This window comes from Mesocricetus auratus, unplaced genomic scaffold, assembly GCF_017639785.1.
Source record: "Mesocricetus auratus isolate SY011 unplaced genomic scaffold, BCM_Maur_2.0 Super-Scaffold_100019, whole genome shotgun sequence".
In the NCBI taxonomy this organism is placed as follows: domain Eukaryota; kingdom Metazoa; phylum Chordata; class Mammalia; order Rodentia; family Cricetidae; genus Mesocricetus; species Mesocricetus auratus.
Genome location: NW_024429200.1, coordinates 6,436,564 through 6,459,088, shown reverse-complemented (window position 1 = coordinate 6,459,088; position 22,525 = coordinate 6,436,564). Strand labels below are relative to the sequence as shown.

The 22,525-nt window shown below is 49.3% G+C and overlaps 2 protein-coding genes across 2 annotated transcripts in view; both read right to left on the bottom strand.

Moving 5' to 3' along the window:
- Positions 1-4,194, bottom strand: part of Slc13a4 (solute carrier family 13 member 4) — a 37,409-nt gene extending 33,215 nt beyond the window's left edge. The window contains exon 1 of the mRNA XM_005082400.4: positions 3,411-4,194. Coding sequence (XP_005082457.1) covers positions 3,411-3,509 — 99 coding nt within the window. The 5' untranslated portion in view covers positions 3,510-4,194. The remainder of the gene's footprint in view (positions 1-3,410) is intronic.
- A 4,501-nt stretch (positions 4,195-8,695) lies between these two features.
- Fam180a (family with sequence similarity 180 member A) lies at positions 8,696-20,255 on the bottom strand. The gene is made up of 3 exons (XM_005082401.4): positions 19,936-20,255; positions 11,335-11,435; positions 8,696-9,926 (listed from the first exon to the last, which is right to left on the bottom strand). The coding sequence occupies exons 1-3, from the start codon at positions 20,009-20,011 to the stop codon at positions 9,582-9,584; spliced, it is 522 nt and encodes a 173-aa protein (XP_005082458.1). The 5' UTR covers positions 20,012-20,255; the 3' UTR covers positions 8,696-9,581.
- Positions 20,256-22,525: the final 2,270 nt, after the last annotated feature.

Below are 22,525 nucleotides of genomic sequence, written 5' to 3'. Positions count from 1 at the left end.
GGTCCCGAGGAAGGTTCGGAGGTTTACTCTTGTGGGAGGTCACTCTCCAAGATCTTAATAATTGCAACATTCCAAGCTGCACACAGAGGGCAGTTAATTACCCAGAGGACCCAAGCCAGCTGTGCCTCTCTCAGTGTTCACACAGGGTGCAGGTGTGACCTGGCCCAATCTGCTGGCCCAACAAGGAACCTGACAAATCTTGCTCCGTTCCTGGACCAGGGATGGGCTTTGCTGGAAGGGACCTTGCACCCTCCAGATGGTCATGGATTATGGCAGGCTGGGTTAGGAAATGGGAAGTGAGCCCACTGTTGACTGCAGCTCCCAATGAAATTCCTTCCAAGGACAATAGATCAGATAAGAGATGAACCTTCTGGAAAGGCTGATAACATAACAGAAGTGATACCTTTGGGGGAAAAGGATGCAGTTTAGAGGAACAGCCTCCTGGGGGGGCAAAGAGGCAAGAGGAAGGGTTTTAATTCCAGGTTACGACAAAGGGGCAAAATGTTGTTTGTGCCTCACTGGGAGACCCTTGTCCTGGTTACTTTACAGGGTCCCAATTCTTTTGTTTTTTTATTTGTTTTCGAGACAGGGTTTCTCTGTATTGCTTTGGAGGCTGTCCTGGAACTCACTCTGTAGACCAGGCTGGTTTCAAACTCACAGAGATCCACCTGCCTCTGCCTCCCGAGTGCTGGGACTAAAGGCGTGCGCCACCAATGCCCGGCTTACAGAGGCCCGATTTAAGTGAGAAAAGGAGAGAGAGAGGAGAGAGAGAGAGAGAGAGAGAGAGAGAGAGAGAGAGAGAGACAGAGAGAGACAGACAGAGAGAGACAGAGACAGAGAGAGAGAGACAGAGACAGAGAGAGAGACAGAGACAGAGAGACAGAGACACAGAGACAGAGACACAGAGACAGAGAGCAACAGACCGATTTTCTTTTTGCTAGGCACTATTTGCTTGGAGTCTGGAAGAGTTAGGTGGGCAGGGGTGCCCTTTTCTGCTGTAAATAGCATCAGGAAACATTAACGATCACCTGTCTCCTACAGTACTGAGAAGAGAGTAGCCCACTGTCATTTTTGTCTAGCTTCCTTTAGAGTAGAAGGATGAAAGACATCTTTAGAGGATCTTTGGTCTGTGTCTCTCTTAGTTTGCCCACGGAACCCACACCAACTTTCTTCCATTCCCCATGCCTCTTCTCCTTCAGGTGACTGTGGAGTTAGACACCCGGGGACTCCACAGAGTCCCCTGCATCTGACCAGACTCCGGCACATGGATAAATCTACGTGGGCTAACAGGTCTCTTATCTTACTGTGTGTGGGTAGGTGCTCTGGAACCCCCAGGCCCCACACAAGCATTCAGGTCAGGAATGCCTCTAATAAGTAGTGCTTATTTCTTTTCGCTCCCTTCCTAGAATTAGAATGGAAGCCGGGCGTGGGAGGAAGATTGTGAATTTGAGGCTAGCCTGGGCTACATGGCAAGACACTGTCAGTAGAACAGGATAGAACCAAAACCCAACAAAGAAAACAGACCAATCAAACACACCATGAAAAGGGGAAGTGCTGGAAGTGGCGTTCCTTTCCCCTGTGTAGACAGTTTCCTTCCTTCCCTTAGGTTCCCTTCCTAGGAAGTTCACCCTTCAATCCCTCCTCAGTCATACCTCACTCAAACCTTAGTAGACGGGGCTTGAAGTCTGTTCCTTTGCTGTGACTGAGGGGCACTTTGATAAATCTCTTTTGGAAGACTGGGGTGCAACTTCCAGTAGGGACACAGAAGTGTTCGGATAAATGTCCTCTTTGGCGATCCTCTCTATGCTGGAGAGCAAGTCTAGGGCCTTTTGTATGCCAAGCAAGTGCCACACAGTCACCCCTACCCTCTTTTTCCGTAGCATCATAGAGTCTAGACTTTAAAGGCCTGGGCAAGGAGAGAGGAAAAAGTCATTTCGACACCTCCTAAGATGTGGCTGTGGCTCATCACTTGGAAGAATCAGCAGACTGTAAGCTAAGGGTTCCTGCCCAGACACTCAGCTGCCTCTCTCAAGGGCAGCCTAGAACAAGCAATTCTGTCTAGGAATTCTAAGGATTTTACTATCAGAATCCAGAGTTGGATGATGGTAGCCGAGAGACATAACCAGCATTGGGCAACTAGTTTGTGCCTCCTGTGGACACTAGTTAAGGTCCCCAAAGATGAAGGCTGACAGTGTGGGGGTGAGGGGTTAGGCAGGCAGGGCTTCCTAATACTGCTCAGTAGAAGAGGGCATTATGTGTTTCTCATGGGAATTTCTTTAAACTGACCTGACATTGGGAGAAAAATACCATGAGAAGAAAACTCGAAACAATCAGGTCTACTTAGACAAAGCAGAAAATTAACCGTTATACAGCCCAGAAAAAAAAAGTCATTGGCAATTACTGTCTGCTAATCTCAGACCAGAGTTAGTTGGGGTCTCCTTGGCACACTGAAGTGTTTATTTTGCTAAAGATTTAAGTCAGCTTGTGTTTAACAAGGCCATGATAATCCCTTCTGTTTAAGTGTTTAAATTTAATCTTGGTTACCCAGTCCCCCAGGGAACAGTGTGGGAGATATTCCTGTAGTCAACCTGCCTTAGCTTATTTTTTTCCTAAAGTCTCAAGGACAGTGCCTGCCCTGGGTGGGTTTATCTGCCCCCAGACATCTGAGGAGAGATGGGGGAAGAAGGGAAGGAAGACCATGAGGTGCATGAGGCCGCCTGGATGGAACGAAGCTTCAGCTCCTTAGTTCTCGAACCCCTGCTTTAGAATCAGGTCATGGTCTAGAGCTCTGGAGCTTGCATTTCTGTTTTCTTGTTGCTTTAAGTGCGGCTCTTTTTTTTTTTTTTTGAGCAGAAAAGAAAGCATAGAAGATTCAGATAGTCTGAGAACCAGAGTAACAGGCTAACCTATGCTTTCAACTTCAACAACCGTTTCCCAAAAGTTTGCGTAGAAGGTTGAGCATGGCCATTTTCACATTCTGATTTTCTGAGGCCACCATGATCTCTGGATAGACTCCTTCCCAGCCCCACTCCTTCTGGATTGATAGTGAAGGGCTTTTTGTATCTCTAATTACTATTACATAATGATAGCCACAGGTTGAGAAGCAGGGGCTCCCCAGCCTGTCCTTTCTATGGGGTCAACCACAGCTCCTCCCCTTTTCCAGCAGTTATTTCAGCTGTGGTCTCCTACTCTGTGGAGGGCAGAACAGGGGGAAGAGACAGAGGGATGGAAATGATAGTTTTAAGGAAGAAAGTACTTTGGTATCTCCTAGAAAAGCGTGACAATTTCATCCAAGTCACACTGAAGTCATTTTGGGGTGCCCCGCAAACACTCCACTCCCTCCAGACCCCTCTCCCTTGCTCCCAGACTCCCTCTGATGCCCTGATAGGGGTGGGCAGGCTGCTACTTACACTGGTGGGGTAGATGGTGGGCAGAGGCAGCAGTAGCAGTGGCACACAGATGACCAATAGCAGCTTTCTCGCTTGGAGAAGGCCCTGCAGCAAGCCCATGGTGGACCTGTCTGGGTTGAGTTCTCGATGGCGTTCTCTTCTGCTCCACACTATGCTCCGCTCTCAGTCCAGGAAGACTTCTCACGCCTTCCCTGTCTTCCAGAAGTCAGGCCTCTTTGGTCTTTGGAGCAGCAAAGCACAGTGGCTGTCCCCAGTTTCCACGGAAAGCTGGGCTCCTCGCCTTCTGCCTTAGGTGGGATGGAGCAGCATAGTGTTATGGCCATGGAAAAGGAGCTGGAGAAGGGTTAGATGCCGGGCACCGTGGGTTCTCGCTCCATGGTTAACAAGAGGGTGGCTTCATTCTAGGTATCAGTAAAAGCCCTCCCAAGCTGTGGGCTTGCGGCTGCTGATCAGCCTCGAAGAACCATTAGAAGGCTTTCAAAAATAAAAACAGTTGCTTTTCTTCTTTCCGATGACCTGTTTGGGGGCAGCTGCTGTTTCACCTCCGACCTGACTGACTGTTGGTAAGATTCTGGTAGCCCCTTCCCCTAAAGCAAGCACCGTTGTTAGTCTGAGGCACCTGCAGACCTCAGACTGGAGTGGGGTGGGGGTGGAGGCTGTCTCCTAGGACCTGACCTCTCAACTCTGTTTAGATTTCTTTCCTTCAAATTGGGCTCCTACTTAGTTGAGTTTTCCTGGAGTCTGGACTTCCAAAGCAGGCATGAAGAATCTCCAGGACATTCCTTTTTTGTTACAGGACTAAGACCTACTGGAGGTCCACCTTCAACTTTCCTGCACCAATGGGAAGCAGGCACAGGCCAGTTGTTCCGCCCATTCCTCAAAGCCTATCAGCAAGTTGAAAAGAATGAGCCAATGTCGCATGTGAAGGCAGCCCTTGATTGGTCACAGCAGGGGCCTGCTGATTTGGCAGAACCCAGGCGGCTTTCGAAGCTTGTTTTTCCATTTCTCAAACATCCCAGGGGCTGGATGTTGGTCAGCACCCTGAGCGTAATCCCACCTCCCCAAGCACGGCGGTGCTGTTTCCAAGCATGGGACCCAGCTTTCCCCGGAGAATCACTTGCTCACCACCTGGGGGAGAAGACACATTTGGGGCAGGAGAATATGGACATTGGTTCTGAACTGAACAGTATTAAGACTTCCCCTCAGGCAAACTTTGCTTCTTGGACACTTGGGGGTTAGAAAGGTCAGAGCCAGCAGGAAGAACAAGCCTGGAGGAAACACCCTGGGATGCTTGAGAAGAGGGGAGGCTCCCCTCTGTTCTGGAAGAGTCTAGATGCCAGTCTGAGTGGGTGCTCATGAAGCTCTCTGAGGCTCTTTACCAAGAAAGGAAGCAGGCAGACTTCCTTGATGGAGACACAGGGTAGAGACAGAATGCAGGGCCATGCTGGTTGATGGGGCAAGGGTCATCAGTAGTTAGAACCGGAATTTCTCCTGCTTACAGATTTGGACAAAAGATTAGCCTCTTTTTATATATTTTTTTCAATGTTCAGAAAGGACATGTGGATTTGGAACAAGATGAAAAAGAGAAAGAAAAGACCCTAACCTCTTCTACTAGATGGTCCTTGGCCAGATCCCCTTGATCTGGGAGATGCAGAGCCAGGGCTTGTGGGCATTCATAGGATTTGAGCACCTTGTGAGCTCTGTAGCCAAGCCCGTTGAAGTGATCCCTGGACTCAAAGTAGAGTGCCCAGAGAAGTGGCCCCACAAAACCAGTTCTCCTTGATTTGCAGGGCCAGTGAAACTACTGGCAGATCTTTGAAGTCATCTAGCTAATGCACGATGTCTGATGGACCATCTCTACCAGCATGTCAAAGACGGGCTAGTTCATCTACTCCATCCTTGCCTCATTTTTGTGACAGTTTGGAAATGCAGAATAAACAAGACCACATGCTTGTGATGTTTTGCTTACAGGGATGAGAGGGATTGGATAATAATGAACAGCTGTAGAAATCAAGATCTGTCAAACCCGGGAGCCGCTTCAAATTCCTCCATGAGATAATCTGAGGTGACAAAGATTCCAGTGAGTTTAGTAACTCAATCGGGACACTTGCATTACAGCACAGGTGAAATTTGTTGAATAAAATGAAGCAAGGTAAGTTGCACATTAGGGCCAGCAGTTCCCCTGGCCTATCCCACATGAAGAAAACATTTCCCAGAATAAGGAGTACAGGAGTACATGAAGAAGGTATCCAAAGTAGTCAAGCTCTCAAAATATTTGTTTTGCATTTTTGAGACAGAGTCTCATTCTCTAGGCCAGGATGGATTAGAACTCACTATGCAGCTCAGGCTGACCTCCAACTCATGGGGATCCTCCTATAGCAGCCTCCTGAGTGCTGAGAATACAGGTGTGAGACCCCCACCCCCTGCTAAAGTGGTCAATCTCTCATGAAAAGTAGAACAGTAGCCAAGATGTGGGGAGAAACGGGAAGAGAGTTGTTCAAAGCTCCTCAAGATGGAAACCTTTCAAGAGGGCGGGCGGTCACACATCAATGTGTAGGCTGCTAACGTGACTCAGTGGCAGAGCGCTTGCTCAGTGGGCAGGTGGCCCTGGGTCTGAACCTTGCACCTTCACCAAAAAAACAAAACAAAATGAAAGAAAAGAAGACTAAGAAGGCACTGTGCAGATACGTGAAAGTTTGGATACGTCAACACAGCTCTGATGGCAAGTTCATGTTGTGTGTGTTTTTAACTACAAAGAAAGGAGGATTGCAATATATGAAGACAGGCTAGGAAAGCAGGTGGCATTACAAAGTCACTTAGCTGGCATTATGTTTCATACTAGTTCACCTGGTGACATTCGTTTGACGGGGCGATTCCAGGGGTGACTCCTTCGTTAGATTCAGGTGAGGCGACTGAGCAACACAGCATCAGCTGTGATAGGTTTGTCATTGTAACGCCAGAGATGCAGAGGGCTGTGAGCGTCCCAACTGCACAAGAAGCTTCCAGACAGTGTGGAGATGATACGCAGGTCTCCCCAGCAAATTTCATGCCCCAAAACTCTGTGAGCACATATGATTGTCATGTGTAGGACGAGCAAACAGGAAGGTGTGTTTTTAACCTCTCTCCTCTGTCATTCACTGAGCCAACTGCGGGGTTGTTATTTTGGGGGGAGGGGTTACTTTGTTGGACATGATATTTGATTTAATGTATCAATGAAGTCAGTGTTATAAACTTTTTGTGTATAAAATTGATCTGAATTCATTCAGACTAGACTGATGTCTAAGAAACTAGTTATGCCAGGCAAGACTTCCGCTGGAGGGATTGGGACCCTGAACCAGCCACATAACTGTTGATCTACAATTTGCCCTGCCTACAGGAGATGCTGGAGTAAAGGTGACACAGAAATTATGCGAGTAGCCAATCAATGGCTGGTCCAGCTTGAGACCCATGCCACGAGTGGGAGCCTACCCCTGACACCGCCTGGTAGCCCAGAGACCCAGGATATAACCAAACATCACTGGTAAGAAAATGTTAACGAAATGATTCCTAATGATATTCTGCCATACTCATGGATTGGTGCCTAGCCCACTTGTCATCAGAGCGGCTTCACTCACCAACTGATGGTTTTTCCTCCTTATGTATCTCTAGTTCCCCTTCCCCGTAAGTTGCTGCTCTTACAGCATGGTAGGCAGCCAACGCAAAGGTGGGGTCTTCCACCGGACACCTGAGTACAAGAAGGAATCTGGTGCAGACTCAGGGTGGGGGCAAAGCTGCTCTGAGGGTTTTGCACAGTATCTAGGAGCTGAGGTATCGCTGGTCTCCTGCCCACTTCACTTCCAGGAAACTACACAGAGTAAAGGTCAGCCATGAATTACGGGTTCATTTCTGCAAAATCCAGGCATGTCTGCATGCTGACTTTTGTTATAGCTGAAGGAGGCAAAGGGAAAGTATGGGTGGGGTGGAATATTGAGAGGGGAGGAGAGGGGATAGAAACATAGAAAACCCTCCAAAGTATTCATAACTGGACCCAAGTATAACAGAAAAAGAGGCAAGCAGAGCAATGGACTGTCATAGAACATGTAATGTGCAAACGTGGAAAAATAAGTAAAAGCAGCATCAGGGCTGGGGGATAGCTCAGTGGGTAAGAACACTTACTGGGCAAGCATGAAGACTTGAGTTCAAATCCCCAGCACCCATGTTAAAATCTGGATGTGGCCATGAACCCCAGTAACTCCAGCACTGAAGGCTGGAGATTCTGGTAGCCAACCTGGCCTAAGTTCAGTGAGAGACCTTGTCCCAAGGGAATAAAGCAGAGAGAGAGAGAGAGAGAGAGAGAGAGAGAGAGAGAGAGAGAGAGAGGGAGGGAGGGAGGGAGGGAGGGAGGGAGGGAGGGAGGGAGGGAGGGATAGAAGCAGGACACCTGACACTCTCCTCTGACCTCTGTGTTCATTCCCTCCCATATACACACACTGTGCATGTGCGTGCTCACGCACACATGCACACACACACACACACACAGAGGAGAGAGAGGGAGGGGAGAGAGGGAGAGAGGGAGATCGGGAGGAAGGCAGCATTGGAAACCGTTTGGGCTACTGTTCTGAGCAGGAGACTTTGAGGACGAAACGCCATGCTTGTTCTTGGGAGGCACCTTCTTCCGGCACGCTGGCCTTTCTGCAGAGAGATCATGCAGCTAGAACATGCAGGCAAAGCTCACCTGGAAGACTTAGGGGAAGTCCAAACTCATCATGCTTCAGAGGAGATTGTAAAATACCATTTCCAGAATGTGGCCCAGCAGATGCCCTCACTCAAATATCAGACTCTGCAGTGTAGGTCCCAGAATCCAGTTGGAGCCCAGAAGAGAAGGAAGCTAGGTCTTTGCGCTGGGGCAAAGCCTTCAGTCCCCACACAGGTCATCAACTATGTGTCAGCACAGGGTGTTACGAAACCTGGCTTATGTGGGACCAGGCCACTCAAGAAGGATAGCTGTCAGGGGTAAGTGTATGGGTAACGGTGAAAAGTGCACTTTAATGACCTGAATGTCAGGTGACAGAGGATAGCCCAGGACCCCACACAGGATGGACAGAGCTTGCCTGGATCTTGTGTGTGAGATGGAAGGGGACAGGGACTCCCCAGACACAGGACTTTCCCTGTAGAACCCCACAGTTGCCAGATGGCTGCTGTCATGTCATGAGTAGAGGGGACCTGAGAGTTGTCTGCCTCCTTTAGCAGACTGTCCTAAGTAGTTTAGATATCAAACAAGGGTGGAAGACATTGCATACATATCATTTAAATATCGACCAGTGATTATTTAATATAAATAATGAGTAGATATTGAACCAGCATTTTGAAAACGAAAAGTTCAGCATTTGAAAGTAAACCACAAGTCATCTGAAAGTGATTTTTATCAGGAGCACCCAAATCTCTGACAAGACTGTAGCATCTCAGGACAGACGAGTATGGCGTCGCCACCTCTTTGACTAGGAGGGCGCTATGTGCTGTAGCTTGGCTTCCATGTTCAAACGGCAGGGCGTGGATGGACTCCCGGAACTTCCATGGGCCGTTCCTGTTTCTTCTGTCTCAGAGCAACTTCAGAAAAGATGAGTCAAGTCATTTGGTCACCACATTACTGGCTTTTTGACTGATTTCTTCTCCATGGCTTCGAGGAAAACAAAGTTTGCCTTTCCTGGCTAACGATGTATTTATTTGAATGTATCTCTGCCCTTTTAATATTTATCGTAGAACCTGCCAGAAAGTGTTCATTTAACACAGGTCCCTTAGAACCGAAGGAATCTGTCCACCATCTTCCCGCCATGCCCAGACTGCAGTCTGTACTTCTGTGTGTGTGTGTGTGTGTGTGTGTGTGTGTGTGTGTGTGTGTAAGTGTATCTTAGACTTATATTCATTACCAAGTAGACCAGTTGGTCTCTGGACGTATCTTGAAATCCCGATCTAGCCCTTTCTTTTAGCTTAGGTAACATCATATCATAGTTCAGAGATGTGTGTCAGAAAAACAAGAAATGAAAGAGTATTAGGATGACTCATTTATCTTTGTTATTCTGTGTGGGCAGTACATACTGTCTTCATGGTCTCTGTAAGCAGAGTAGCAGATGAATGTTCTGGAAGACTGTGTGTGTTTGTCCCTGCTTCACGGTCCTGGCATGGGCCAGTCTCTCAGGAAGACATGCCAGGGCCTGAGGACCGCATCAAGTCATGCCTCAGGGCCTGGAAAAGGCTAACGAGGGACTGGGCCCAGATGTCCTTCTGGTACCCTTCAGACAAGGCTGTTCTGTAGGCCGCATAAGCCAGGGTCAGTGCTGTCCTTTCAAAGTCTTCTTTCTTGAGGATTCCAGGGTAGTTGGCCAGGCTTGTGCTCAGCCTGCGGATATCTGGGATGTGCTTGGGGATTATATTATTGCAGATCGAGTGGAAGTTCAAAGCCTTCCTCAGTGAAGCCAGCTCCTCATCCTTGATGGAGATCTTCAGGTCCGGGCTGATCTCGATTTCCGCCAGCAAGAGCTGTGGAGAAAGATGGGATAAGGAAAAACACAGAGCCAGGCATTGCTGAAGACAGAGTAAGGGCCACTATCCCCATGTATCGAGGCAGCCATAGGAAGAGCTTAGAATCCAAGGGACCTGCGCCCCTGCTCGGATCTTCCTCATTGGCTTCTCTGAGCCTTACTTTTCTTTTCTGTAAAATGGTCACTTACAGCATCTGCTCCATTGGGACAGCACGAGAAGCAGGCAAGACAAATATGGACACACGTGACACGGGGCCTGGTGTCAATGTCATCGTTTAGTTAATTGATCCCATCTTCTCTTCTCCCTCTTACCCACTGGAGACCTTCTGAAGCCTAGACTGACCATCACAGATACAACTGTAACCAGAAGTTGGGAATTTCAAGACTTCAGGGGTTGCGCCGGGGGTGTTGGGCTACAGAGATGTCTTATCTCAGCTGGCTCACAAGAATAGGGGCTGTGTCATCTCCATCCCTGCCCTGTTCCATGAGGAATCTAGTAAATGCTCCAAGAATGGAAAGACTCCACATCTTAAGTGTCCTCCTCTCCCTCTGCTCTCCCCTGCCTTCCACGACACTATCTGTCATCTCTCTGTCCTCCTGTGCCTTCCACGATACTATTGTTTTTCTCAACCATTGATTTGTGACTCCCATTTTTAAGGCTTGGTAGAGGCTGTGCATGGCAGCTTGCTGCTCAGGGCAGTGTTTGGAAATCTCCTCCCTGGCTTCACTGTGTCACAGGGGTCAAAGCTGGAATGGACTTTTGGGTATCACACTTAAGCTCCATGTAACAGTTAAGATTTGGGCTCAGAGACTCTTGGCAAATGGACCGAAGTTCAGACTTTGAAGTTAAAGCCTCCAGCGCTGACCTGGACCGAGTAAGCTCAAGAAACTCACCTGGTGGTTTAGAGGCGGGGGGGGGGGGGGGTCTCAGGGAAGCAGCTGTAAGCGGAAGAAGAGAGCCTGTCTGGTAGTGCAGGCTTCTAGGAGCTTAGGTGGGCTAGTGGGGCAGCCAGCCAGCATCTCCACACAGCAGGCAAAGCCTCAGAGGCATGACAATGCCTGGGTCCCAGTGTGGCTTTGTCAGGATACTACTGATGAGTGATGTCTGGAGAGTTTGCCTCAGTGTGGTAGTGGCTCCTATGGAACAAATCCCACCTTTCCTTATGCCTGGACTGAATTCTGAATACCGCCATTTCTGTCAGGATGCGTGGGAAAGGTGAAGTGGTCCCAGGAGTCCCTTACGTTGACTTAGGCCAGATTTCATCCCCTCCAGGAATGAGCCTGGGCTATTCCCTGCTACAGCACAGATCATTCAAGTCCACGGGCCCAGGCCGACCATTTCTCAGAAAAGGAGAGAAGACACATGCCTTTGGGTGACGTAGGCCGATGGTTTTCCCTCTGCTTACCTCATAGAGGAGTTCCACGTCCTGCAGGGAGGTCTGCAGGACTGGATTCAATGGCAGTGCCAAGGACCTCTTTGGCCGGTGGGCAGCAGGGAACAGCGCAGCTGGAAGAGACAAGAGACTGACTTGTGGGACTGACACATGCTTTGGCCACCCCTCTAGACTTAACCCGTGGGAAGCCCTTAAGTGCATCTTGAAAGTGGATGGACACAGGAGCGGGGAGGTGACAGGATTGTCTTGTGTCTCGGAGAGCTCCCAGGCACGTCAGACCAGCAACTCATCAGAACCGTTCGAGAAACTGGAAAAACATTTATCAACCTGGGCTACGTTTTTACTAGGAAATTTAGGTTAAAGCAAAGCAGATGAGGCAAAATAGAAAAAAAAATCAAGCAAATAAGAGTTCCCTAATTCCACAAGGGAGTCCCTAAAACTGTTGCCTGACACACTGCGCTTCTGAGTGCCTAAAGCAGTCTGTGTGTAAGTGCTGCATTGCAGCCTCGTGAGCAGAGACTTCGGCTAAGCCAGGCATCTGACGTAGAAATGCCAAGGATCTTCGCACAGATGGCAAAGGAAAGGAAGGAGGCTGCTGTAAGACCTTGACACTGGGCTCTACGGGGGCCACGTGGCCGAGCTCAGAGCTTCCTGCAAGGACTAGATGATTTAGCAATGCATTTGTGGCCCAGCCAAGGCCAGGGACACATTTGGAAGCTGGAGGAAGGTGGGTGGGTTCCTGGTGGGATGCAGGATCCAAAACCCTCGGAACTGAGGGAGGCGTGAAGGAGAAGACCGAAAACTGTTGACCACGGAACGATTACGGGAAACCCCAGTTCTTTAGGACTGGGTCAAGCAGCCCCTGCCACCGGCTCAGCCCAGACACCAGTCACAGACGACTGATAAGCTTACGGGTAGGAAAGGGTTGTGACCTTTAGGAAACCAGAGAAAGACTTGTGAAAACCAGACGACTGTGTGGGTGGCCCTCCGAAGCTGTGAACTATACTCTTCATAGTCCTTGGTGGTTACTCTGCTGCTTGGTCAGACTGTGTTCTGTGCACTAAGTTCTGTTAGATGTGCTAAGGAGGGCAGGAGCAGTGTAAAGCGCTCCAGAGGGATTTCCACCAGAAGTGATAAAAGCCTACCTCAGCTTTAAAGGCCCTTCCTGAAAAGTCTACCCTTGGAATCTCCTGCTGTGGCTGGGTGCGGCTCTGCTGATGTGGCCTAGGCAGTAGCTTGTCACAAGTTCCTCAGGCCTGGGGTGAATGAGGTTTTGTGCTTCTGCGTGCCTGTTGCCTGGAAGCAGCAGGTGAGGGTCCCAGGGGGATGTGAATTTTGTCCCTGTCTTCTTCTTTGTAGGGGACGAAACATGGATACCTGGATAGATCAAGGAGTGAGCTATTTCTGTGTGTTGGTGTGTGTGCATGTGTGTACACGTATGTGTGATGGTGCACTTGCTTGCAGGGGCACGAGGTGGGGACCAGAGGTTGACATTCGGATATCTCCCTTAGTCAGCTCCTCAGCTTTGTATTTTGAGACAGGGTCTCCCACTGAACCTGGGGCTTCTGTTCTAGCTAGATTGGCTGGCCAGGGAGCCCCACGGGTCCTGTTGTCCCCATACCATAGCTCTGGGGTTACAGGTTCATGCTGCCATGCCTGGCTTTTACATGGGTGCTGAGAATTTGAACTCAGGTCCTCATGCTTGCCCAGCAAACACCTTACCCTCTGACCATCTCCCCGCTGTCCTTTTTATGGCTTTTCTTTTATACCTGTGTGAAAAGATGGAGGAGACTGACTCAAGCTAGGATCTGAGAGAAACTCCACTCCCCAGCTCTTGGGAACATCCTTATTTTTTTAATTTAGTTCTTGAGAATTTCACACGAGCACTGTATTTGCATCAGCACCTCTTCCCCTCCTCCATCCGTCTCCTCCCATGTTCCCCTTGATGCCTTCTCAAATTCATGGTCTCTTAGTCTTTAATCATAAGTTTTATATGTATATATGTGTGTGTATACACATACATGTATATACATAAATTTGTAAACACAACCTGCTGGATTCATTTAGTGTTGCTCATAAGTGTTTAAAGTTGGCCTCCTGGGGCCTGCTAACCTCCTGGGGGTGGGGATCTCATCCTAGGAGAAGACCGAATCTCCCTGCCCCTGAATCATCAATTGCCTGTAGCTCTTCTTCTCACTTTACGTAGCTGTATTTTACAGCCTCAGTCATCCCCTCACATAGACCCTTAACTGCTGCCTGGCAGTCCCTGGGTTTCCTGTCTCCTCCCATGCTCACACTTTCTCAGACAACTTCTTCCGGCCTTCAGCTCTTCCCTCATGCCGGTCACCTGCTCCTTGTACACACACACACACACACACACACACACACACACACACACACACACACACACCTTCTACGGTCTTGTGAGCCACAATCTCCATGTGTGCACCAAGCCTCTGTGAAGACGCAGAGCCAGAGATTCAAGCTTTTCTTCCCCCCACCACCCACCTCCCCCTCTCCACTGGATCTTACAGGGATCTGTAAACGCATGGCTGTGTCTTCCACGTAAACGCACGCTGTGTCTTCCACGTAAACGCACCCTGTGTCTCCCATGTAAACACACGACTGTGTCTTCCGAGTAAATGCATGCTGTGTCTTCACGCATGCTGTGTCTTCCACGTAAACACACACTGTGTCTTCCACGGAAATGCACGCTGTGTCTTCCACGTGTTTCTGCTTTCCCCTCGCCTCAGGTGTGCTTTCTGCTCCCTGGTCTGCTTGCAAAGTTACATGCTGGTCTCAGTCTTGTGTTTCCCCCTTTTCCTGGCCACACTGACCGCTGGACTGATGCTGCAACTTTTAGGATTCAAGGTAGATGCCCTTTCCTCCTGGAGCTTCCTTTGGTGATTTGTAATGGCTCCTCCCCCTTACCTCCAGCTTGGGGCTAAGGCCCTGCTTCCCACTTACACCCTCCGCTCTCACCCCATGACTACAGACAGGCCCAGCCACACGTGCTCTCTCCCACACACACTGTCTCAGGTTTTCCACTGCTGTGAAGAGACACTGTGCCCACAGCAACTCTTTTTTTTTTTAATTTTTAATTTTGTTTTTGAGACAGGGTTTCTCTGTGTAGCTTTGGGGCATGTTCTGGAACTCGATCTGTAGACCAGGCTGGCCTCGAACTCACAGAGATCCGCCTGCCTCTGCCTCCCAAGTGCTGGGATTAAAGGGATGCACTACAACTGCCTGACTCTTAAGTAGGAAAACATTTAATGAGGACTGGTTTACAGTTCCTAGGTTTAGTCCTTATCATCATAGTGGGAAGCATTGCAGGCAGACACGGTGCAGAGAAGGAGCAGAGAATTCTACATCCAGATCAGCAGGCAGCAGGAAGACACTGAGACACACTAGGCCCTCTTTGAGCTTCTGAGGCCTCAAAGCCAACCCCTTATTAACACACTTTTTCCAACGAAGCTACATCAACAAGGCCACATCTTCCAATAGTGCCAATCTCTATGAGCCTACAGGACCGTTATTATTCAACTACCACATGCACACGCTCACACGATCACACATGTGTGCTCGCACACATCTCCTGCATCAATCGCAGCCTTTTCCAGCTCCCTCAGTGGCTCAGCTGCCATCTTTGGCTTTTCCTCTCTTTGACACCCCATATCCAACTAATCACTCAATTTTGGTGATGGTCCTTTCCCAATTCATCAGGAACATGCCTGCATCTTGCCACATCCCAGTAGCTTCCTGGTCTTCTAACCCCGAGCATCTCCCCAAATGGTGCCTCCAGCTCGGTCCCCCGGCTCACCCTTAATCTGTTCTAAGCTCTCTATCTGAAGTAAGTCTGTGGAAACAAGGGCCTGCAGATGTCACTCCACCCAGAACCGTCTCTGGCTCTACTTCTTTCAGAGGACAATCTTCACATGGTACCAGGCGCTCCAAGATCAGAATCGCCATCGGATTTGCGTGCATCTCCCATCTCCCTGGCTCACATGGCTCTGGCCATCAACAGCCTCACTGTTTTTTAAGCACATCCGGCAAGCTTTGTCTCAAGGCTTTTGCCTATCTGTTTCTTCTGCCTGAAATACCTGCCCCCACGCTCCACAGAGGTCACAAGACTCCCTCCCCATTCAGGTTGTTTGTGATTTTTTTCAGTGGGGTCTTTCTGTGACTCCCATATTTAGGATGGTAAGCTTTTGCACACGCTCTAGCCTCTGTCCTTTCTTTACTGCTGTCCAACAAATCATATCTTCTTTATTCAGGTGTACATCTCTCCAGTCACTAGAATGGCAGCTCCACGAGGGAATGGACCTGTCTGTATTGTTTATCACTGTACTCCTGGTAACTAGCGTTGTGCCCACTGCTGTTTGTTGACTGGGTAAATGATACTGTAGAGACACACTGCTCACTCTGCCACTGAGCTGGTTCTTTGTAGAGTGCTTTCCAAAACCTTCCTGTTGGTCCTGCCTCAAGGAGATGATGGAACAAACTTAATAGACTTCCTGGGGGAAGGCCTTACCTTCTCCAAGGAGCAGATGGGAGGAGGGGTGGGGGGGATATGAGGGAGGGGGCTGGAGAAGAGGAGGGAGGGGGAAACTGGGATTGGCATGTGAAAAATGAATTAATAAAAAAGAATTCAAAACAAAAGCAAACAAACAAACAAACAAAACCCTTCCTCTTTGCAAGAGAGTAACTGTCGTCACTTGGAGTTTCGGGTCTGGTCTCAGCTAAGAAGAAGGCTTGACTTTGCTCTGCACACTCTTCTCCCTTATCTCTTAGGGGTTCCTGCTCCAGCTCAGAAGGAGCAGCTTTGCCTTTATCTTTGTTAGGGAAGCTGCTATCTCCCCACACTTTATCCTGTGTAGACTTTGTGACACACTGAGCAGCCAGAAGGCGCCTGAGGAGGAAGCTGGTTCAGGTCAGAGTCTGACCTCTGACTTGCTGTGATCCTGGTTCAAAAATCTCTCTGCCTTTCCTGCTCCCATTCCTGTGTGTGGAGTGCTCCCTTGGAGTCCCGTGCAGCCATATACAGCACTTGCACCAAAGGACTTGCTAGAAAGACTGCAGGCTGCAGACCACACCGAGCCAAAGCACAGCCCCACTGTGAATGAATCCTTGAAGCAATTCTGGGTGTGGAAGGGAAAATGTTCTTGCTTAGGAAAGATCTTCTGCCAGATTCTGATGTCGCTCACTTTTTTGGCTCCTGGGCCAGCCTTTTGGAAAATTGGTGCTGTTCGGAGAAAGCCACAGTAATAGCCTCTGTGCCAGGTACCCGTGGGACAGGGTTAGAGGCGCTATCTTTACTAGAAAGCTCCGCAGCAGGGGGATGAAATGATGCCAAGTGAGCAGGGTAGCAGGACTGATCTCAGATGGGCATGGCCCTGTAGCAGGGTCATTCGGGGCTTGTCCCCCCTTGCCCTGACCCTCTGCTTTTCTTATCTGCAAAAGGTCATCTGCGTGGGTGCTAGGTGACACTGCAGTGATCTCGCCAGCCATTGCTCTTACCTGGTAGAGCATCCAAGAGCAAGGACACACGTCTGAAGGCGGGATGCCCCCAACCCTCAGGGTTCGCTGCTTTACAAAACTGCTTCACAAATAAATACTTTAGGCGGGGCATGCATGACGGCTCAGCAGGAAAGGCGTCTGCCACCAAGCCTGACAACTTGAGGTCAGTCCCCAGGACGTACATGGCACAGAAGGAGCGAACTGGATCCTACAAGTTGTCCTCTGACCTCCACAAGTGCTCGGTGGTACACTTGCACAAGTAAATAAATGTAAGGAAATAGGAATAATTAATATGTATTTACAATATGGCTATGCCTATTGGTTATTATGTGTATATATATATACACATAATATATATATATATATTCTCTTTTTAAAGTCAGGCAAGTCCTCCCCCTTCAAACATTGCTCTGACAAGACGCTAGGCTGTGGCTGTGTGTAGGTCAGTGTCCTCAGGTTGGCCCTGCTAACCACAGTGACCACAGGTGAGTCATTGGGAGCTCATCATGCTGGGAGGGTGGAATGGACCACCCTGGAGCGTGCTGTGAAATCTACGCTGGGGGAATCCTGGAGAGCACTTCTTAGGGAGAGGGTGGGAGAAACGGGAGAAGGCAGTGGGCAGACTCCTTTTGCGTTTCTTTCTATATAGAGGAGTGGGGTGTCTGGACGGGTGCGGAGGGATGTGGGGGGGAAGGAGGGAAGTAGACAGTCTTATGAGGAGGGCTTCCCTCAGACTCATTTCAGGGAATTCACTGAAGGCAGGGTGGTGGTTGGGGGTTGGCATAAGATAAGATAGAAGGGGCAATACCTGTGGGAAATCCGTGTGTGTGTGTGTGTGTGTGTGTGTGTGTGTGTGTGTGTGTGTGCACGTGCGCATGCATGCATGTGTGGACAGCCTTGGGAATGTCACCTCAGGAGCTGTCCATCTTCTTTGAGGCCGAATGTCTTTGGCCGGGAACTCACTAGTTGGCTTAGGATGGTGGGCAGTGAACTCCGGGATCCCTCTGCTTCAGCCTCCGCCCCAATGCAGTGCGCTAGGATTACAAGCACAGATGGCCACACCCAGCTTTTCTATACAGAGTTTGGGGTAGCTTAGGTCCTCATGCTTGTATGGGAAAACGCTCTATTAACTGAGCCCACCTAAAAGTGACAAGAATTGTGTCCTTTTGTAATTAGAAAAAAGTGCTTAAGACGAAGGAAAAGTAAAAACCAACTACACAGAAGACTTGTGACGGAACCTGGAAGGACTCCATATCATTTGTTGCCTCTGGACACAATCTTGAACGATAAATTTAGCCCTTCATATCATAATGGCCTTTTGGTCATTTGTGTTGGCCTTGATCCTTCAGAGAGCCTGAGGGCTGCCGGCAAAGAGCCTCAGATGTTGCTATCAAACCTCTGCTGAGACCCTCAACTTTTTAGTAATGAATCATTTTTTAAAGTGATGTAGCCACGGACACTCAGGTAGTGTCTCATCGTTTTCAAAGCATATCTTTGAATATGGCCCTCAAGTCAGCCCTGTGAAGGCAGGATTTGCGACTGTCAAGATGCCACCTGCTAAGTACAGCCAGGGAAATTAGGAGCCTGCCAGAAGCAGCTGGCGTGTTTATCAGCCTTGTCACATGTCCAGTTGTCTCTTGGCTTCTGGACAGTCTATGCCTTCAGAAGAGTATATGCCTTTGTCTCCTTTGAATAGGCAAATTAACTTGTGCTCCTGGTGTGGCAAGAGTAAGTGACAGAATCCAATTGGAAGATCTCTCTGCTTTCCACCTCCAAGTGTGATTGTGTGCATGATGAGCAGGTAGGTGTGTGTGTGAGTGAGTGTGTGAGTGTGAGTGAGTGTGAGTGAGTGTGAGTGTGTGAGTGTGAGTGGGTGTGTGAGTGGGCGAGTGAGTGAGTATGTGAGTGTGTGAGCGTGTGAGTATGTGTGTGTAAGTGAGTGTGAGTGAGTGTGTGAGTGTGTGAGTGAGTGTGAGTGTGTGTGTGTGTGTGTGTGTGAGAAGAGTCTGTTATTTACATCTCAGCAACACTCGACTCCTTAGCTCTATTCAGAGGCCTGGCTAGTCCCTAATAACCAGGGTTAAGCACAAGGAGGATCAAATAAAAGATACGTGCCATGGCCTCCTCTCTCCCATCGTAGAAACTACAGCGCAGGCCACTCTTTCCTTCCATGACCTTGCATCTGAAAAGGAGGGGCACAGCCGTGTCACCATGCCAATCCTCATGCCATTTGGGGTGTTATAGAGCTTCTGGATTGATTTGCGGGAACACAGTTTTTCCAGATCTAATGTGAACTCAGCTGACTCCAGGCGGTGGAAACATTTCCCTTCAGACTGGCATGGGGTGGAGAGCATTCCCAGCTCTTCACGTCCCAATAGCGATAAACTAGCTGGCTTGATATGTTCCCAGTGCCTGCCAAGCACAGCCAGAGCCTGGGCACAGAGTGAGGATGCCACCCTGGTCCTGAGAAGTGACATCCTGAGGGAGGAGATGTCAGCACAAAAGGAAAACTTTTGCACAGACCCTTTTCTTTCCTTGGTGGCCCACAGGAGCTAAACACACTGGATGGGTGTCCACAAACATTCTTTCATTTTTACCTGCCACCGACGGCTCTGTCTGGCTGCAAAAATGCATCCACAGCAGCCCGGAGGCCTCATTCTTGGCCGGTGTGGCCAAGAATCTCTGTTTCAGTCCCTCAGGTAGCATCCCAGGGGCCACCATTCCTTCACACAGGCAGCAGAACTTGGTTAGTCTCTCAGGGGTCCAGGCAGTCCCAGCATGGATCTGGAGAGACTCTGTCCCCATTCCCTGAGGCAGTCAAGAACTTTCTGGTTCGCCAGCAGGGACAATCCCATGCGTTCTCAACCTACATCAGGCTCCCAAACCAGCTGCTTTGACGTTTTTCCAGTGTTATTTTTCCATCACCTTTTTACCAAGGAGGAGCATGCCAGGAAGCAGAGAGCACTGGCGGAATTGGTTTCCAAAGCAGTAACAGGGCTTCTGATTACTTCCCCCCTCTGACACCACTCACATCCACAATTCTATTGCAGAAAGATGAATGGGCAGCAGAGAAACACATGAATCAAAACAACTCACCTCTGTTCCACCTGCGGCACTCAGTAGCCTGGGTGCTGGAGAGCAGCAGCAGCAGCATCAAGGCCTTCCAGGGCATCTTCCAGAAGGGAGAAAAATTGACCTCCTATCCCCGAGGGACCCCGGGAGCTACAGGTGGGCCCTGAGTTCTTCCCCGAGGGATGACAGAGTTCTTACTGCCCTTGGCTACAAGGACAGCAAGGGCCTCTCCCTGGCTCCACAGGGTGGAGGCGGATGATGCCTCCTGGGTGGGACAGGAGTTGGTACCTAAGCTAAGTCTCTCTGGGATTGGGGGATCGGGCTTCCACACAGAGGCTCTGTTTTTGAGCACATCTGGAGTGACTCACGGGGCATGTGATCTCTCTGGCAGTGGGCTGGATAAATATAATTTCTGTACTTGAGTTCCATGTGTTGGATGCGCCCACTGGAATTTTTCTTTAGCAAACAGACCAGCGGAACTTGTTAGAGAGCCCGGCGAGAAGTTGGCTGTCCATCCCTCCACCCCCCCCCATACTACTTCAGAGCCAGGACTGAGGGCTGGAAGAAGAGCTGGGAGGTTGCCCAGCAGACAGTGGGGCTGGTGGAGCTCAGAGTTGCCTGTGGGACAGCGCGGTCATTGTAGCACTGGGGTGGAGTGTCTCTGCTACGCTTCCCTGGGGCTAGACTTGTGGGTCTTGGGGTCTGGCACCTCTCCTAGGTTCTGGGTAGGTGGGGAGTTGGCAGGTAGTGAGGAGCATACATGGACAGGTGCCATGGAAAATAGGTCTTGCCTCTCGAACCTACACAGATGATACCTCAGGAGGCTAATAAGAATGAGCTCCTGTTCACATCCACAATGCTTGTATTAGGTGCTTTCCATTGCTATGGCAAAAATACCTAAGGCTAGATAATTAGTAAAGAAAGAGGTCGATTTAGCTTACTCCTTCAGAGGGCCAAGAGCATGACACCAGCTGCTACATAGTTCTGGTTAGGATCTGATGGCAGAAGACACCCCGATGGGGAATGTTTGTATGGAAGGTATTTCATGGTAATCCAGGAGCCAGAGAGCTTCGGGGTCAGGCTTTGTCTATTTGCACAAACTTTTCAAGGTAACTAACCAGGGTCCCCAAAGAACTACATTAATCCCTTCCAAGGGCAATGCCCCACCCAACGACACAGTTACTTTGCATCACGCCTCCCCTCCATCTCGAAGGTTCTACTACATTTTAACCCCACTACGCTGGGGACCAAGCTTACAACACGACCCTTGGGGTCACTGAACCTCTCTATGCTGTACCCAGATCAGGGGCCAAGCCATTTCATTTCTGTCAAAACAGGAGCGTTTTTTTCCACGATCATTTAAACAGCATCGGGGATTTCACTTAGCGGACAAAGGGCTTTCTATGAAAGCATGAGGGCCTGAGTTCGACACCTCCCCCTCATACTCATAAAGTAAGCAGACACAGCAGTGTATGCCTGTAATCTCAGTGCTGGGGAGGCAGAGACAAGAGAGGCCCAGGTCTCACTCTCCAGCCAGTCTACCTGAACTGGTGAGCTCCGGGCTTAGTGTCTCAGTGAATAAGGCAGAGAGTGATTGAGGAAGATACCTAACATTGATCTCACACGTATGCACATGTGTATGCTCACTTGTCCCCCAAACATGTGGAGGTTCATGCACATGGAAATACTGTTGTAGACATGCCTTGACTATGTCCTTAATTATGTATCAACTTCTCCACCTTCTCTGACCTCCCGAGGAGAAGGCTAAAGCTTGAAGACCCGTGAGGATCTTTTACCTTTGAGGCTTTCTAGCCTGTGGAGATAGTGACCAGGATAAGTGGGCTGCCAGAGAGGACACCATGAGGGCTCCCTCGCTTCCTTCAGAGTTCCCTGTTACATGGTGAATGTCACTGATGTCACTAAGATGAATAATGACCCTCAAGTGTTTAGTGTGTTTGGGGTTCCATGCTAGACTCAATGCTTACAACAGGCAATGAGATCAGCCTGGGGTATCATTCCTCACAGGCATACAGAGTCCCAGATATAATTACAAATTCTATCAGCCCTTTTAAAGACAAAAAAAGAGGTGTAGTTAAATTTGATTCTACTTATTTAATGTACCATCTCCAAAGTATCATTTCTGTATATAATCAATACAGCATTAACAAGGCGTCACACACACACCTACACCCCCCCCCACTAAAAATCTCTGAAATGCCTTACATGTGTCTCACATCACATACTTCAATTTCAATTAACCAAACTGAAGTCCTCTGTAGTGCGAGGTGGCCCATGACCACTGTATCAGGCAGCGCAGGGCTGGAAGCCAGTCTGGGCTCTCAGGCCGGGTTTGCTCCCATTCTACAGCCAGTCACAATGAGATCTTAGTACAGTCCCTCTGTCTGCCTTTGCCTCCATTTCCCCTCTCCAGAATGGGGGGACTGATAGGTTTCATTCCCAGAGATTGCTCTTAGGTATTGATGAACTAGTGTAAGTGCCGAGACCAACACCTGCTACAGGCTAAACAGTCAATGCATAGGTATTACCCACGATGAAACAGACTCAGATGGGTCAAGGAATCTGCTTAGGGTCACCTGTTGGGGAGCTGGGTTTC